The 17,471-nt window shown below is 36.6% G+C and overlaps 1 protein-coding gene across 3 annotated transcripts in view; it reads left to right on the top strand.

Annotated features, from left to right (window-relative positions):
- The window catches only part of WDR44 (WD repeat domain 44), an 81,239-nt gene that overhangs the window by 26,393 nt on the left and 37,375 nt on the right, over positions 1-17,471 (top strand). For 2 of the 3 annotated variants that reach the window (XM_019949520.3, XM_019949522.3), the window contains exons 3-8: positions 3,094-3,168; positions 7,713-8,343; positions 8,834-8,964; positions 10,596-10,691; positions 12,039-12,175; positions 13,298-13,381. In XM_019949520.3, coding sequence (XP_019805079.1) covers positions 3,094-3,168; positions 7,713-8,343; positions 8,834-8,964; positions 10,596-10,691; positions 12,039-12,175; positions 13,298-13,381 — 1,154 coding nt within the window. Of the gene's footprint in view, positions 1-3,093; positions 3,169-4,668; positions 4,792-7,712; positions 8,344-8,833; positions 8,965-10,595; positions 10,692-12,038; positions 12,176-13,297; positions 13,382-17,471 lie in introns of those variants that run through there. The other variant, XM_019949521.3, reaches the window with a different exon arrangement.

Genomic DNA, 17,471 nt, shown 5'->3' with positions numbered 1-17,471 from the left:
ATGTGGTATTGATGTTTGTAGACTAGAATAGACCTTAAGAATTACAGGGAGTTTGGAGGAGGAAGGGGGACATAGAGCAATTGTGAGAGCTCTGTTGCCTGGAATAGGAGAGAAAATTTTTCGGGAGGAAGTAGAACTTGTGTTAGGCTTTGAAAATTGGGAGGGGTTTGCATAGGTGGATAGAGAAAAATTGGAAAAGCATTGTATGTTAGGTAATAGTATGAACTAATTAATATGCAAAGGCAGAGAATTTGCTGGGCACGTTGAAAGACTGGTGTGACTAATGTAAACATTTCAGTGGTGGAATGTTGGTAAAGTAAATTGGGGCCAGATTTGCATGAGCCTTGAATGTCAGGTTAAGAAATCTGGGCTTTAAAATTTTGAAGCAAGATATTTAAAGTCAATTTTTATATGTCTTACAAGATTTTTTGCTGGGGAATTAACAAAAGTTAAGTGGTAGAAGGGTGGAAGAAAGTTCGGGGGAAAGAGACTAAGTGCAGAGAGAGCTATTAAGAGGTTAGAATGTCAAGACATGAGACTCCAACAGAGGGATGGTGTTGATAGGAATGGATGGATGCATATGACAACTATTTAAGAGTTTCCTGGTTTTTGTTTCTTGTTTTTTTTTTTCTCTCCTCAGCAAAAAAGAGTGGCGGTCACATCTCAAACATTTTTTAAAATTTCACTTTAGTCACAGTTAATTACTCATTACTCATTACACAGTTACTTCCTCATTACTAAAAACCAGAAGTGACCTGAATTTTTTAGTAACTAACATTTTTAGCTTAATGTTCTTTAGTAGATAATAATGAAGATTTCTTTGAGTGTAGATCACTTTTGTACAAATGATTTGTGAAACTGGGTCTTTTGTTGGATGTGCTTATTAAAATTAAAAAGCGCAGTTCTTATAACTGAATACTATGAGGAGGGTACAGACAGCTCTCTGATATCCAATACAGATGGAGGGAAACAGTGGTGTGAATTGCTAGAAATTGAATGCTCTATCATACCTTTTAAGAAAGCATGTGTCTGAGGTTGTGATAGGTAGGAGTTAGAGAAATGGCCTAAAGGTGGGAAGCTGGGATTTAGGTGGGAAGCTGGGATTTAGTAGGTACTGTGCCACAGTAATGGGGCAGCCCATCTCCAGAAAAAGGTAATAATTGAGGACTGTCTCAAGTCTAGCTAAGTTGGTGTTGGTTTTCTGTAGGCACATGCTTGGCTTCCATTGCTTTGTCCTCAAAGCCTGATCGAGGTGCTAGGGGAAGGACCTGGACCTTAAACCTCACTAAAGACAGAATCATAGATGCCTATATATACTAAATCAGGTTTTACTAAGAAATCTTCCAACTAACCTCTCTAGAGATCAGATCCTCTGGTAGGTGCCATATCACTCCTTAAAACTAGGACTTAACAGCAGTTTACCTTATAGGAGTTGATATCTTTCAAAAGTTCAAAGTCTAAGAGAGTTTTGTTAAAGCCAAATAAAATAGAAGCCTAATCATTGCTTGCCAGTTTTGGTCTGTGATCTTTGTAAGTATTAAAACAAATGAAATTGAGGTACAGGAATTATTATTATGTATTTTTCTTAGGTTAACTTGGGGAAAATATCCATGGAATTAAGGTTGTACAGTGCTTCTGATTTCCCTACTAATGAACAGTTATTGGAGGGTAATTGGGTAAATATAGTTAATTTGTAGGACAGTTGAAGGTGTTTCTCTAATATTCATTAACCGTTCTTAATTATCATCAGCTTTCAAGAATTCTCTCTCATCTTGTCAAGATGGCTATTTCAGGGTGGTCAGGGAAGGCTTTTCTGATGTAATAATGCCTGAGCTATATGACCCTAAGGATGGTAAGGAACCATCCAGTTGGCCAAAGTATAATTGTGTGGTTGTGATGGGAGAGGGAGGTGAGAAATATAGATGTCAAAGATGTAGGCAGGAGCCATATCATGTTAGGTGTTCATGGGCTGTGGTAGAGTTTAGATTTTATCTAATACTTCAAATTCCATGAAACAACTTTTCTCTAGAAGAATCTATATAAGAATTGGTAGTATTTCCCAAATGCTGGGAGGAATTCAATGAAACAACTTTTCAGCTTGAAGATACTGGGAGTCCTACAGAAATTTCTCTAGCACATTATTAAGTCTTTAGCATTATAATAATCTCTGGAGTAGAGAGATTATTGGAGCCTGTCCTGATACTTGTATAATTGCTACCTTAATACATACATACATCCTTATGTATCTTAGGTCACTTATCTGTCAAAAATAGTTATAGTGACTTTCTGACAAGCTCTGTGATGTACACCAAGAATTATGAAAAGTTTTTTTCTCAGTATTAGTGGTAGCATTCAAATTACTGTACTTCTATAAATGTAAAGAAAACTTAAGATGGAAAAGAATATTGTGTTAAGATTTGCAAATGTATGATTATCTTACTTTACCCGAATTTTTTTTCCAACAGAAATGCAGCATCCATTTTACCTTCTCTAACCTCCCAAATATATATATATATGTACGTATGTGTATATGAATGTATACGTAGATATATATGTATTTTTGGTGGGTTTAATTTTTTTCATCTGTTACTGTTTTGGGGCCTTCATTTAATACCGGTTAAATCTTGATTCCTTTTATCTAAAGTGTATAGAGTTTTTAAGAAAATGATTCTCTGAATATGGTCTTCCTCATTATGTACTTTTGTGTTTATTCATATTTATGAAGGGATACTTTGGGGAAAATAACAATTCTAATTCAACCCTTTGCTTAAGTCCTTAATCTTTTTAAGCTACAAAGGTACTTAGTAGTTCTTATCTTCCTGCACAGTTTTTTAATGTTAAAAAGTTGGGTACATGTGAAGGAAAATATCCTGTTACAATAGAAAAATCGAAAATTGCTGATTGGTAACCTTCCTATGCAAATTAAATTGTCCCAATTGGCATAAAAATCTCTGGGCATCTATCAGTATACAAACATATAAGCTCTTTATGGGCCTTTGATTTATTAATGTTGTAATTTCTAATTTATACCCATTTTAAACAAAGTTTTAAAGAAAAGATATTTGGTCTTTGTTTCTTTTCTTTTTGAAATAGGAAGCAGAGAACTCTGCATACAAAGTTGGAAATGAGTCCCCTGTACAAGAATTGAAGCAAGATGTGTCTAAAAAGGTTTGTAAGATAAAATGTTAATATTAGTTTAGCAGATGTCATATTTTTATGGTATATTTAAAGTGGAAAATTTTTTATATTCTTTTAGTATAGTGCCCTGTACGCGGTGGATGTTCAGTAAATCTTCCTGAATCTGTTGAATTTGTGATTGAAGGCGCATCAGGCTTTTTAGAAGGCATTTTGTAATCGAACTAATTGGTAATTTATCCTTGAATCAGTATTTTGAAAAATGTTTTGTAATGTGTTTTTATTTTTTATACCTGTATTTTTATTAGAGTAAGCTATAGCTACTCTTGAGGCTAGTACCAAGAGGTAAAGGTACTGAAAAACTCAGTGCAGCAAATTCTAATGTCTTGAGGAGTTAGAGGTTACAAGAAGTCATTACTCTTCTAGTACCTTTGATAACTTTTAAGGAATTGATCATATGAAGCTTCAGGGTTTGGTTTACTGGAAGAGACTGAGCATAAGATAAAAATTTTGGCAATGGGTTATTCACAGTATCAGGATAAAACCCAAGGAGAAAGAACAGTGTGTGTCTGTTCATTTATACCAGTTTTGAGTGTTTTCTGGGCCCCAGGCACTGTTTAGCGAGTGGATTTCCAGAGACCAATGCTACGACACATCCTCTATCCCAGAGTTTCTCAACAGCAACACCTTTGGGGTGAATAATTCTTTGTTGTGGGGGGAAGGAGAGACTGTTCTGTACATTGTAGAATGTTTAGCAGCATTCCTGGCTTTGACTCACTAGATGTCAACGTCTGCCCCCCCCCACCAACCCCTACCCCATCTTGACAACCAAAAATGTCTCCAGACATCACTGAATGTCTGGGGGAATGATACCAGGCAAAATCACCACTAATGTAGATTCATTGTTCTACCCTTATGGAATTTAGAAACTAATGGACTACATATTTTAATATTGATCATACTTTTTCCTTTAAAAAGAAAAATTTCCTTTTTGGGAAAAATGGTTTTGTGTATCAGCATGAATGAGATAACAAGAGTGGTACCCTTTTTTTTTTTTTAAATCAGAAATGTCCCACAATTCTACACAAACAAACAGCTGTCTTGATTTTTTGGCGTTCCCTTCTGGTTCTCACTCATTTGCTTTTTTTTTTTTTGGCCTGTTTGTAGTGTAGATAGAATTTTGTTGGTGATGGTGTTGTTTTGTTTCTGACAGAATTTTATATTCTACCTTTTCCTCTTAACATTTTTTGATTTTTATCATATTTCTACATGATTTTTTTTTTTTTTTTTTGCAGTACGTGGGCCTCTCACTGCTGTGGCCTCTCCCATTGCGGAACACAGGCTCCGGACGCGCAGGCTCAGCGGCTGTGGCTCACGGGCCCAGCCGCTCCGCAGCATGTGGGATCTTCCCGGACCGGGGCACAAACCCACGTCCCCTGCATCGGCAGGCGGACTCCCAACCACTGCGCCACCAGGGAAGCCCTCTACATGATTTTAATACTCAGTTTTCATTTGGTCTATTAGCTTCCATCAAGCAAATGGATTATTATGTATCTAGCCGTTTTTATTGTTGAAAACTTGAAAAGTTTCTGTTTTTCCACTAGAGCTTTTCTTTCCCTTTTTAAGAATTTTTTTCTTGGGATAAAATACAAATGGGTAAGTATAGTTAGTAGCCAAAAAAAGGTGATTTTTAAGGAGAGTTTAGAAGCTGAAAAAGTAGTAAACACTATGGAGCCATAGAGTGAGTCTTAAGACTCTAGGTATTACTTTGTAAGTTCTGGCCTTTTCAAGTGAATTAAGTATCCAACATTAATGATAAAGGCTGTGGAGTTACACCCTGGATCAGGGTATAACACAATCCCTGTTCCCAGTAGCTTACATTTTAGTAGAGAAAATTGGATAAACACAAAACTGAGTGTAATAAGTGTTCAAGTAGACTTGCAAACTTTATAAGAACACAAAGGGAGGCTTTACTTTCTCCTCGAGGATAGGAATGGGGAAGGAGGAAGTAGCATCTGAACTGGTTCTTGATGAATGGATAAGATTTGGGCAGGGGGCTTCCCTGGTGGCGCAGTGGTTGAGAGTCCGCCTGCCAATGCAGGGGACACGGGTTCGTGCCCCGGTCCGGGAAGATCCCACATGCCACGGAGCTGCTGGGCCCGTGAGCCTTGGCTGCTGAGCTTGCACGTCTGGAGCCTGTGCTCTGCAACGGGAGAGGCCACAGCAGTGAGAGGCCCGCGTACGGCAAAAAAAAAAAAAAAAAAAAGATTTGGGCAGTCAGAGATGGAAGAGGAAAGGCATAACCAAAGGCGTGGAGATGAGGAATGTGCAGAATGTTTGACGATGAGTCTAGAGGCCAGAGTTAGGGCCAGATTATGGGAATGCCTCTCATGTCATACTAAAACATCTGGTTTTTATTTTACAGTTGCTGTGAAAGCAATGATTTTTTTGAAGCAGGGAGGTGATAGGAAACAGTTGCTTTAGCATGATCATTTCTATGTTAGTCTTGATTCTCACTGTTCTCTTGTTCTTTCCCCATTTGCTACCTCCTGAAACCCGGCAGAGAACGGGGGTGGGGAAACAGGGCTAGGTACTGTAAATAGGTGCTATGGGGGCATATCAAGAGGTAGAAAACACGGGCCTTGTTTTCCAGGTGTGGAGAAAATATTTATATAGAGCTAGCTCGTGTACTACTCTGTATTTATATTCTAGTTCATATTATAATGAACAGTAAGAGTGATAGGAGTTCAGAAGAGGAAGAGATTGTCCTCAGGTAAGGGATTAGAGAAGGTTTAAGATTTTCAACCTTGTTTTAACCCCTCTGATGGCATAGGCCTTTTCACTCTGCATAGTGATTATTTGAAACCTTTACATTCACCTCATGCTCACTGTGCCCACCTGCATCTGCTTACTTTCATCAGATAACCTTGCTTCCCACACTGCATGTAGGTGTTAGAGGCTAAGAAGCCTGAATTCAGTCCTTTTCATCATCTCTCACTTCCCTCACCTGCAAACTTGTTGTCATCTTTTACCTCTTTTTCATGCCATTCCTGAGAATTTAGTATTCTTTTTTTTTCCTGTCCGAAGTAGAATGATATAATATAAAGAACACTGGATTTTTTGGAGAAAAACCCAGATTTCAGTTTTGACTTTGTAGTTTACTAGCTGTGGGACCTTGGGCGAAATACTTAATGCCTTTACCTCAGATTCCTGCTTTTGTAGAAGGGAGATAATCTAGCTCCCTCACAAGGCCTGTGTAAAGATTAAATGGCAAATGTGTGTACTGGGTCTGATACACAGCAGACCTTCTTTCTTTTCTTCTCCAGAACTTGTTATCTTCCTTTCCATTGGCTCTTTCCCCTCGGCTTATAAAAATGCTGGATCATTTTCTTGCACCCTCTTCCATGTATAGCCAAGCTTTTTGAGAACGTAGAGTGTGCTGGCTGTTCCTGTCTTCACCTCTTATTCATTCGTAAATTTACTGTAATCTGGCTTCTGTTATTGCTAAAGTACTCAGAGCTCAGAAACTACCTAGTTGACAAATTAGGTGGACTCTAGTTAATATTTCTCTGGTAAAAGTAAGGTAGGTCTAGGATAAAACTTTGAAGATTGAGAAAAATTAATATGTAGAATATGCTGGGAAATCAGGGATGAATATTATTGAACGGCTTAATATCCAGTTCAACTTGGCATGAATTTGTAGTAAACCACATCAAGATAGTTCCATAACACATTCTGTTAACTTTCTGGAGCCAAAGAATTGAGAAAGCAGAAGTCATCCATGTCTCCGTGGTGGAAAGATAAGTGAGTGGGCTGGGAGATTTATTGTGTTAATAATGACAGGACGGGTAGAAAATATATTTTCTTCTAAATGTTGGTAGGAGACGCAGAAAGCCTGCCTGTAGTTTTCAACTGTAGATGAGAAATAAAAGGGAAAAAAGGCAAGATGAGGTGGGTATTTGAACTCTTTGCACGGTCCTGCCATCTCTCTGCAGAACAGGGGATTAGATGTAGCCTGTTTAAGAACATTAATCTCCCTGCATCTGCTGGCTTTCCATGTCAGGCTTGAGTTCAGAGCTGAACAACTTGAAATCTTGTACAAGGTGGTTTTGATTCTCATAGTTTTGTTAACTAGGCTCAAACCAGCAGGCAAGTAACTTGGCATAAATATGTAAATGAACTATGACATGAAGCATCTGAATGTAAATTTAGGTTTAAACTTTCTTTTACAGGGTTGATTGAATTTTTGTGATTACACGTACTAACACAGATTCCCTATATAATGGTTAAGAGTACAGTGTCTGGAACCAAACTCCCTACGTTTATGCCAGCTTCATCACTTACTAGCTTTGTGACGTTGGACAAATCACTTGGTCCCTCTGTGCCTTAGTTCCCTCATTTGTATAATGATGATAGTAAGAGTGCTATCTTACAAGGTTGTTGTAAAGATTAAAATATGTAAAGTGTTAAGAACATTGCCTGGCACATAGTAAGTACTATATAAATGATTAGCTGTTATTTTGTTCTTGTAAATAGCTTCACTGTTTTTTTTCAACTGCTTTTTAACCTTTCATCAGATTATTGAAAGTATTATTGAAGAGAGTCAGAAAGTACTACAGCTGGAAGATGACTCTTTGGATTCCAAAGGAAAAGGACAGTCTGATCAGGCTACTGCCAGTCCTATCATGGCTGGAACAGATATACCTGGATTGTTAGCCGTAGATCAAGTACTGCAGGAAGATTCCCAAAAGGCAGAGAGTCAGGATGTATCTGAAGAAACTGAATTAGAATCAAAAAAATGTTTTCCTTCTGATGACACATATGACAAGCCAGTAGATGAAACCACTAAGTTAACTGAAATAAGTTCAACTGAACAACAGCTTAATGTGCCTGAAACTGAAACAGAAGTGTTGAACAAGGAAGCAGTGGAAGTCAAAGAAAGTGATGTTCTAGAACCTGCATCCTCACACTCCTTATCTACTAAAGATTTTGCTGTTGTGGAAGAAGTTGCTCCTGCCAAACCACCAAGACAGCTTACTCCAGAACCTGATATAGTAGCTAGTACAAAGAAGCCTGTTCCAGCACGCCCACCTCCTCCAACTAATTTCCCGCCTCCTAGACCCCCACCGCCATCTCGACCTGCTCCACCACCAAGAAAAAAGAAAAGCGAATTGGAGTTTGAGGCTCTTAAGGCACCTGATCTAGATGGCAAGTATTAATTGAGAAATAGCTATTTTTGCGGGGAGTTCTTGGAGTTGAAACTTGAACTTTCTGATTTTTTTTTCACTTTATGCTGTATATAACAACATTGATGACCAAGTTATAAAACTTATTTTAGTAATAGAAAATCAAAATGTTTACATTGGTGTTGTTACATTACTGTAATTAAACATTTCAGGAGACTTTCAAATCTGTTACCATTGGAGAGCCAGTGTGGCATAGTGAAAAGAGCGTAGAATTTGGAGACTTCAGATTTGAATTCAAGTCCTAGTTCTCTTCATGTGTAAGTTGTGTAGCCTTGAGGAATTTAACATATTTGAACCCTGGTTTTCCCATATATAAAACGAGAGTAATAAAACCACTTTTCTCAGAGGATTGTTCTAAGCATCAGCCAGATAAAGGTTAAAGCACTTTTCAAGCTATGTATAAGGTCTTATATAAATATTAGTTGTTGTTGTTGTTGTTGTTATTATTGCAGTTCCCAAAGAGAATATTACATCTGATACTCTCCTAACTACAAACATGGCTTCAGAGAGTACAGTCAAAGATTCTCAGCCTTCTCTTGATTTGGCAAGTGCTACCAGTGGAGATAAAATAGTTACTGCCCAGGTTGGTGAATTTGTGTTATATTTGATACAGGCTTTCTCAACTTTCTGCAACTGGCTGGTTTGTTGATTGTTTTGGTTTTGGTTTTGCTTTTGGTTTTGGTTTTGGTTTTGGTTTGTTGATTGTAGAACCTTCTTTCTTCTCCAGGCCAAATATTTCCTTGTCCCCAAAACCTGGCTACCTTACATCCCTTGTCTAGCTCTGCTACTTAAGTAGCTGGCTGATTCTGGCAAGCTATTTAACATCTGAGTCTGAGATGGCTCATTGATGAAATGAGGGGAAAACCTTCCTTGAAGGTTTCTTGCAAGGTTGAAATGAGCTAGAGTATGCCAAGTACCTGGCATGTAGTAGGCATTCAAAAAGTGACAGATGCTGCTATATGTAATATTTATTAATAAATACCAACTATAATCTTCATTTATCTGACCTATAGTGGTCAAAATTGGGGACTTTTATTTTTTATAATTTCCTTTTCCTAATCATGAAAAAAAAACTTCATACACTAGGCTATGTATCCATATATGAGGCAATAGAAAGGACTTGATAACATGAATTTCTGCCACTGTCAAATTCTGGGATTCAAGAGGGTTACTTATGTGGTAGCTGTGGTTAGGGCAGGTTAGCCGACTGGGAGATACTATCATACTAAGTGAAGTAAGTCAGACAGAGAAAGACAAATATCATATGATATCGGAATCTTAAAAAAAAATGATACAAATGAACTTATTTACAAAACAGAAACATACAGACTTGGAAAACAAACTTATGGTTACCAAAGGGGAAAGGTGGGGGGAGGGATAAATTGGGAGTTTGGGATTAACATATACACACTACTATATATAAAATAGATAATCAACAAGGACCTACCGTACAGCACAGGGAACTCTGCTCAATATTCTGTAATAACCTCAAAGGGAAAAGAACTTGAAAAAGAAGAGATACATGTATATGTATAACTGAATCACTTTGCTGTACACCTGAAACTAACACAACATTGTTAATCAACTATACTTCAATATAAAATAAAAAAATTTTTTAAATCAAGGATTCTGTGGCCAATGGAACTTGGAATAAAATTCAAAGCACATACACACACAAAAAGACACTATAGTCTTTTCAGAGCCTTAGAGCAGAGGTCAACAGTGGCCTGATTTTGTAGGGTCCCCAAGCTAAAAATGGTCTTTATATTTTTAAAGGGTTGTTTTTAAAAAAAGAATATGCGACAGACACTATATATGAAGCAAAAAGCTTAAAATATTTACTATCTGGCTCTACAGAAAAAGTTTGCCAACCCCTACCCTCAGGATATCCATGTGTATAGCTCTGATTAATGGCAATATTAGTGCTGGCATTTTACCGGTAGAGAACTGCTTTTGGGCCAGGTTCAAATAGAACATTTATTTGCTTTCAAGACTACTCAGACATTATTTCATGAGCAGCAACACTTTTGGTACCCAATGTTTTTCAGCATGCTGGGAATAATAAAAGACTGAAATGGAGTGCTCCATTTAAATTTTCAGTAGGCTCCATTATCTGTATTCTGCAATTCTTTAGAACTGTGTGTGGTAATGAATAATTGAATATTTATAGAAATTGATTCAGTCTACTTTCTGTTTATAAAATTATAATTTCAGGAAAATGGAAAAGCACCTGATGGGCAGACAATAGCAGGTGAAGTGATGGGCCCTCAGAGACCTAGATCCAACTCTGGGAGAGAGCTTACTGATGAGGTATAATTAGATTTTTTGGTTCTTGAAAACATAAAACATAGAGGTCATGATGAGAAGATGAAAAAATTCTAGAGATGAATGGTGATGATGGTTGCATGACAATGTAAATGTACTTGATGCTGATGAACTATACAATTAAAAGTGGTTAAAATGGTAAATTTTGTATTATATATATTTTACCATGATTTAAAAAAAATAGCTTTATTGCTGTTAGGCAAAAAAATCATAATGTAGAGGAAAAAATGAAAATTGAAGATTGTCTTAGTTTTTTTTTTTAATATGCTGGAGTTTGAACTCTGACTTAAACTTGCCCTTTCACATAATTATATGGTGGAATAAGTGTATTGAAAGCAAGGCCTATGTTTTATAGAAAGTGGGCTTAAAAAAAACTTGATATTATAGGTATATGTTTTTATACATATTGGATTATGTACAGTGTATACAGACTCAATGTTTAATTCTTACCTTAAAATTTAGTATACATCTATTGGCCAATTTATTCAGAATGAAGTTTTGAAGCAAAATCTTAACTTTTGTTTCTTTTAAACAGTACATTTAAAAAAATTATTGTACTTTGGAAAACGGTTTGGTAGTTCCTCAAAATATTAAACATCGAGTTACCATGACCCAGCAATACCAATCCTATGTATACACCAAAGAGAAAGGAAAACATACATCCACACAAAAAATATACATAGGTGTTCATGCTAGCGAAAGTGTGGAAACGACACAAATGTCCAACACTGATGAATGGATTAATAAAATGTAGTATATCCATCCATGTAGACTATTTTTTGGCAATTAAAAGGAAAGAGATACATGCTGCAATATGGATGAACCTTGACAGGATGATGCTAAGTGAAAGAAGCCAATCACAAAAGACTACATACCATATGATTTAATTTATATGAAATGTCCAGAATAGGCAAATCCATAGAGAAAAAAAGTAGATTCGTGGTTGCCAAGGACTGGGAGGAGAGGGGAATACAGCATGACAGCTAATGGGTTTATGCTTTCTTTTGGGGGAGGTAGAAATGTTCTAAACTTAGATAATGGTGATAATTGCACAACTCTGTGAATGTACTCAGAACCATTGAATTATACGCTTTAAATGAGTGCATTTTGTGGTGTGGAAATTGTATCTCACTAAAAATGTTTAAAAAATTATTGTACAAGTGGGAGGGGCCCCAACAGTGAGGGGCCCGCGTACCGCAAAAAAAAAAAAAAAAATTATTGTACGTAGTACTGAATGTATCTAGAAAGTTCTTAGCTTGAATTTTTGAGGATTTTGTAGATTCAAAAAGATAATTAAATTATAGGTACTCTTGGTGTTACTTTTTACTTCAGGAAATTTTAGCCAGTGTAATGATTAAGAATCTGGATACTGGAGAAGAAATACCTTTGAGTCTTGCAGAAGAGAAACTGCCAACAGGTATTAATCCTCTCACTCTACACATCATGAGAAGGACTAAGGAATATGTAAGGTATGGCCTAATGTTATTATTTATCATTTGTAGTATTTCATTCAGAGTGGTGAAAAGTTCTCTGTTTATGAACTATGAGAGTCCCTAATTTGGTTTCATTCAGTCTTCTTTTTTTAAAGTTAGAATTAAAATTAGAGTTAGTTAATGTATGTATTCTTAAACTTTTTTCTCTCTCTTTTTTAAAATGAGCTTTTTTTTTTAAGATTCCACATATAAGTGATATCATAAAGTATTTGTCTTTCTCTGTCTGATTTATTTCATTTAGCTTAATGCTCCCAAGGTCCATCCATGTTGTCACAAATGGCTGGATTTCCTTCCTTTTTATGGCTGAATAATATTCTTCTCTGAGTGTGTGTGTGTGTGTGTGTGTGTGTGACATTTTCTTTATTCAGCTTTGTTCTCAAGATTGTACAATTACTTGGGGGAAAATATATATATATCTTAAATCTCATAGTATTTGGTTTGTCTTCTTTTAAAATGATTTATATTGGATTGGCCAAAAAGTTTGTTTGGGTTTTGTTATGACATCTTACAGAAAACCCAAACAAACTTTTCAGCCAACCCAATATTATACTAGAGACAATATTAGAACACATGAAGCTAAAAAGCCATGTGGGATAAACGCCTGGTCTTCTGAAACCTCGCTTTAAGGATCAGAAATTTTATAAATAATTGTATTGTCTTTTTAGGGTCAGAAAGTGTCTTTAGAGTGAGGTGATTGACTTTACTGTGAGATGTATGTAGAACTAAGAAATAATTTCGGTGAAAGCAAAGCTTTCACATGATGTGCCTGGTAAGTAAGGAGGGAGATATTTATAAGTTAATGTGTCATTTCTGTGCAGCATGTTTTGCCCAGCAAAAAGCCTTGTTTGTGTTAGGTTTTTCATAAATTCCTAAATTGCATTCGTTTGCATTTTGTACATTGCACCTTGCTTAAAGATTCTACGCTATGATCTTTCAAGTCTTTAAATTCTCAGGGTCATCATTTAAATTAAACTTATATAAAGCATGTTAACATTTTTTTCTTACAGTGATTAGCTAATTGTATACTAAGTACACATAGAGATTTTTGAGAAGTGTAGGGGAAATGGCTTCTTATAAAATGACTACTTCTTCTTGTAGTAATGACGCAGCACAGTCAGATGATGAAGAGAAGTTACAGTCTCAACAAACAGATACTGATGGTGGAAGGTTAAAACAGAAAACGTGAGTTACATTACATCCCTTTTCTTCATTTCAGGCTTTTATTATATATATATATATATATATATATATGAGAGCTGCCATATTTTAAATCTATACTCTGTCCAGTTTATATGTCCATCCACCACTACCACTCCCTGCCCTCGGGCAATGGATTATGAGTTCCTTGAGGCTGTCTTGGTCATTTTTATAGCATCTGACATACAGTAAATGATCGATACATTTTGCATCATGCTTGTATTTTTCTGATGGTAGGTGCCAGAAGTGTTGGTAGAAGAACATGATTGTCCTTGAAGTTGCTTTTTCCATTTCTCATCTCTCCAAATCGTATTTGTCTTTCTAAACCCAACTACGTGAGATTCTTCCTTACTACTCCAGTACATAGTAAAGTTTTTCCTGTTCTCAATTTCAATGACACCTATTGTCTACATAACTTACATTTGCTGTTTATATTTTATATTATCTTAAACTGTTTTCTGATTTTAAAAAATAAGATAAATACATGTTAAACAACTAGACCATGTGTTGCAAAAGGATTTTGATCACATCATTCTTCTTTTTCCCCTATAAAAATCTAGCACAGTGGTGGACATGTATGTTTTGCTTGATTATACACAAGTCACTTAATTGGCAATAATTCAGTCTAAGGCCTAAAATGAGCTCTCCACTCAAGTCTGATCTTCTCCTAGTGTGGCAAGTATAGCAAAGAAAGCATTGAGATTTTTTAGAGCAGGTATGCCCACAGTGGAGGTATATGATAACACCTCAGCTATCTGGACCTTGGCCTTCTAGCAATGGCAACTATCGGGAACCGGAGAATTAGAATTGTTCAGGAGACATATAGACATCCAGGAAAGATGTCACTTGCTCCATGCACTAAAGCTCATTATTTTTTAAAAGAAAAGCTCCTCAGGTTCATTCAAAGCCTTTATACTTACTTCTTACATAATTTCTAAAAATCTGGTCATCTGGTATCTGATCTCAGAGCAAAATAGAAGCAGCAAACTGACATGTAAATCAACACATAAGAATGTCACATAATACTCTGATTGCAAGAGAGGAATCAGAAAATGATAAAAAAGGACTCGCATTGCACAACCATTTCACATGGCAGTGCTTTCAACTTCTTCTTATGTTGTGACATACAGAACATGGTATTATTTGCACTGAACCCTGGGGTAAACTGATGAGGCAGCTGATGGCCAAAAGAGACTGGCCCAGGGTTCTGGTTTCTCTGGGCCCTACCCTGTTGCCTTGAAGGCTGAGAGGGGAACCAATATTATGGCTCACTTGCAATCCATTTGAAAAGCCTTGAATGTATTAAAGAATAGTAAAGATGGTAACTGACCCTATTTATTAAAGAAAGAAACTTATCGAGCATTAAGTGCCATTAAAGAAGGCACAAAAGTATGTATTTTAGAAATGTTCTCATCCAAAATGATTAAAATATGTTTCCTTGCTTAAAGTAGTACCAAACCTGTAGTTAACCAGAAAATATAACTTCAGAGTTATAGGTAGCAGAGACCTTATTGTGATTTTAAAAATGGTTTATCTGTTTTTAATCTCTATATCTGTATTTAATTTCTGTAGCACAGATATAGAGAACAAATTAGTGGTTACCAGTGGGGAGAGGGAAGGGTGGGGAGGCAAGATAGGGGTAAGGAATTAAGAGGTACAAACTACTGTGTGTAAAATAAATAAGCTACAAGGATATATTGTACAGCATGGGGAATATAGCCACTATTTTATAATAACTTTAATTTGATTTTTATTTTATATTGGAGTATAGTTGATTTACAATAGCATGTTAGTTTTACTGGTATACAGCAAAGTGATTCAGTTATACATATATCCATTCTTTTTCAGATTCTTTTCCCATATAGGTTATTACTCAATATTGAGTAGAGTTCCCTGTGCTATACAGTAGATCCTTGTTGATTCTCTATTTTATATATAGTAGTGTGTATATGATAATCCCAAACTCCTAATTTATCCCCCCCCACACCTTTCCCCTTTGGTAACCGTAAGTTCGTTTTCGAAGTCTGTGAGTATGTTTCTCTTTTGTAAATAAGTTCATTTGTATCCTTGTTTTTAGATTCCACATGTAAGTGATATCGTGTGATATTTGTCTTTCCCTGTCTGACTTACTTCACTTAGTATGATAACCTCTAGGTCCGTCCATGTCACTGCAAATGGCAGTATTTCATTCTTTTTTTATGACTGAGTAATATTCCATTGTATATATGTACATCTTCTTTATCCATTCCTCTGTCAGTGGACATTTAGGGTGCTTCCGTGTCTTGGCTATTGTGAGTAGTGCTGGTATGAACATTGGGGTGCATGTATCTTTTCAAAGTATGGTTTTCTCCAGATATATGCCCAGAGAAGTGGGATTGCTGGATCATATGGTAGTTCTTTTAGTTTTTTAAGGAACCTCCATACTGTTGTCCATAGTGACTGTACCAATTTACATTCCCACCAACAGTGCAGGAGGGTTCCCTTCTCTCCACACCCTCTCCAGCATTTATTGTGTGTAGACTTTCTGATGATGGCCATTCTGACCGGTGTGAGGTGATACCTCATTGTAGTTTTGATTTGCATTTCTCTAATAATTAGTGATGTTGAGCATCTTTTCGTGTGCTTTTTGGCCATCTGTATGTCTTCTTTGGAGAAATGTCTATTTAGATTTTCTGCCCATTTTTTGATTGGGTTGTTTGGTTTTTTTGATATTGAGCTGCATGAGCTGTTTTGTATATTTTGGAAATGAATCCCTTGTCTGTCACTTCGTTTGCAAATATTTTCTCCCATTCTGTGGGCTTTCTTTGTTTATGGTTTCCTTTGCTGTGCAAAAGCTTTTAAGTTTAATTGGGTCCCATTTGTTTATTTTTGTTTTTATTTTCATTACTGCAGGAGGTGGATCCAAAAAGATCTTGCTGCGATTTATGTCAGAGTGTTCTGCCTATGTTTTCCTTTAAGAGTTTTGTAGTATCTGGTCTTACATTTAGGTCTTTAATCCATTTTGAGTTTATTTTTGTGTATGGTGTTAGAAAATGTTCTAATTTCATTCTTTTACATGTAGCTGTCCAGTTTTCCCAGCACCACTTATTGAAGAGACTGTCGTTTCTCCAGTGTATATTCTTGCCTCCTTTGTCATACATTAATTGACCATAGGTGGAGTATAATCTATAAAAAGTTTGAATCACTACATTATACACCTGAAACTAATATAATATTATAAATCAACTATACCTCAAAAAAAAAGGTTTACCTGGGAATTCCCTGGCGGTCCAGTGGTTAGCACTCTGCACTTTCACTGCCGAGGGCCCGGGTTTGATCCCCGGTTAGGGAACTAAGATCCCACAAGCCGTGTGGTGTGGCCAAAAGAAAAAGGTTTATCATCTGTGTTTTATGATTATCAAAATAATACAGAAATGGGTAAAAAAGAAAATGAAAGCCTCTCATACTCTCACCCCCAGAAATAATCTTTAGGTATGTTCACCATAGAATTTTTTTAAAATTTATTTATTTTTGTCTGCGTTGGGTCTTCATTGCTGTGCGCGGGCTTTCTCTAGTTGCGGCGAGCGGGGGCTACTCTTCTTTGTCATGTGTGGGCTTCTCATTGCGGTGGCTTCTCTTGTTGTGGAGCACAGGCTCTAGGCGCGTGGGCTTCACTAGTTGTGGCACGTGGGCTCAGTAGTTGTGGCTCGTGGGCTCTAGAGTGCAGTCTCAGTAGTTGTGGCGCACGGGCTTAGTTGCTCCATGGCATGTGGGATCTCCGGACCAGGGATCGAATCCATGTCCCCTGCATTGGCACGTGGATTCTTAACCACTGTGCCACCAGGGAAGTCCCCACCATAGAATTTTTTTTCTCACAAAAGTGAAGTTATACTGTGTCTATAGTTTATTGACTTTAAAAAAAATACCTATTATGTAATGGACATCTCTTCATATCAATACCAGTTGTAGCATATTGTAGTCTTTCTGTCAGTTAGACATGGGAGTTTGGTGCTGCAGATAAAATAGTTAGGAAGACAATCGTAGTCTCTGCCCTCATAGAGCTTCCAGTTAAATAAGAGAAGCAGACACTAAACAT

The sequence above is a fragment of the Tursiops truncatus genome, chromosome X, assembly GCF_011762595.2.
Source record: "Tursiops truncatus isolate mTurTru1 chromosome X, mTurTru1.mat.Y, whole genome shotgun sequence".
Taxonomy (NCBI): domain Eukaryota; kingdom Metazoa; phylum Chordata; class Mammalia; order Artiodactyla; family Delphinidae; genus Tursiops; species Tursiops truncatus.
Note: the sequence above shows the minus strand (reverse complement) of the source record. Positions and strands in the feature narration are given on the sequence as shown.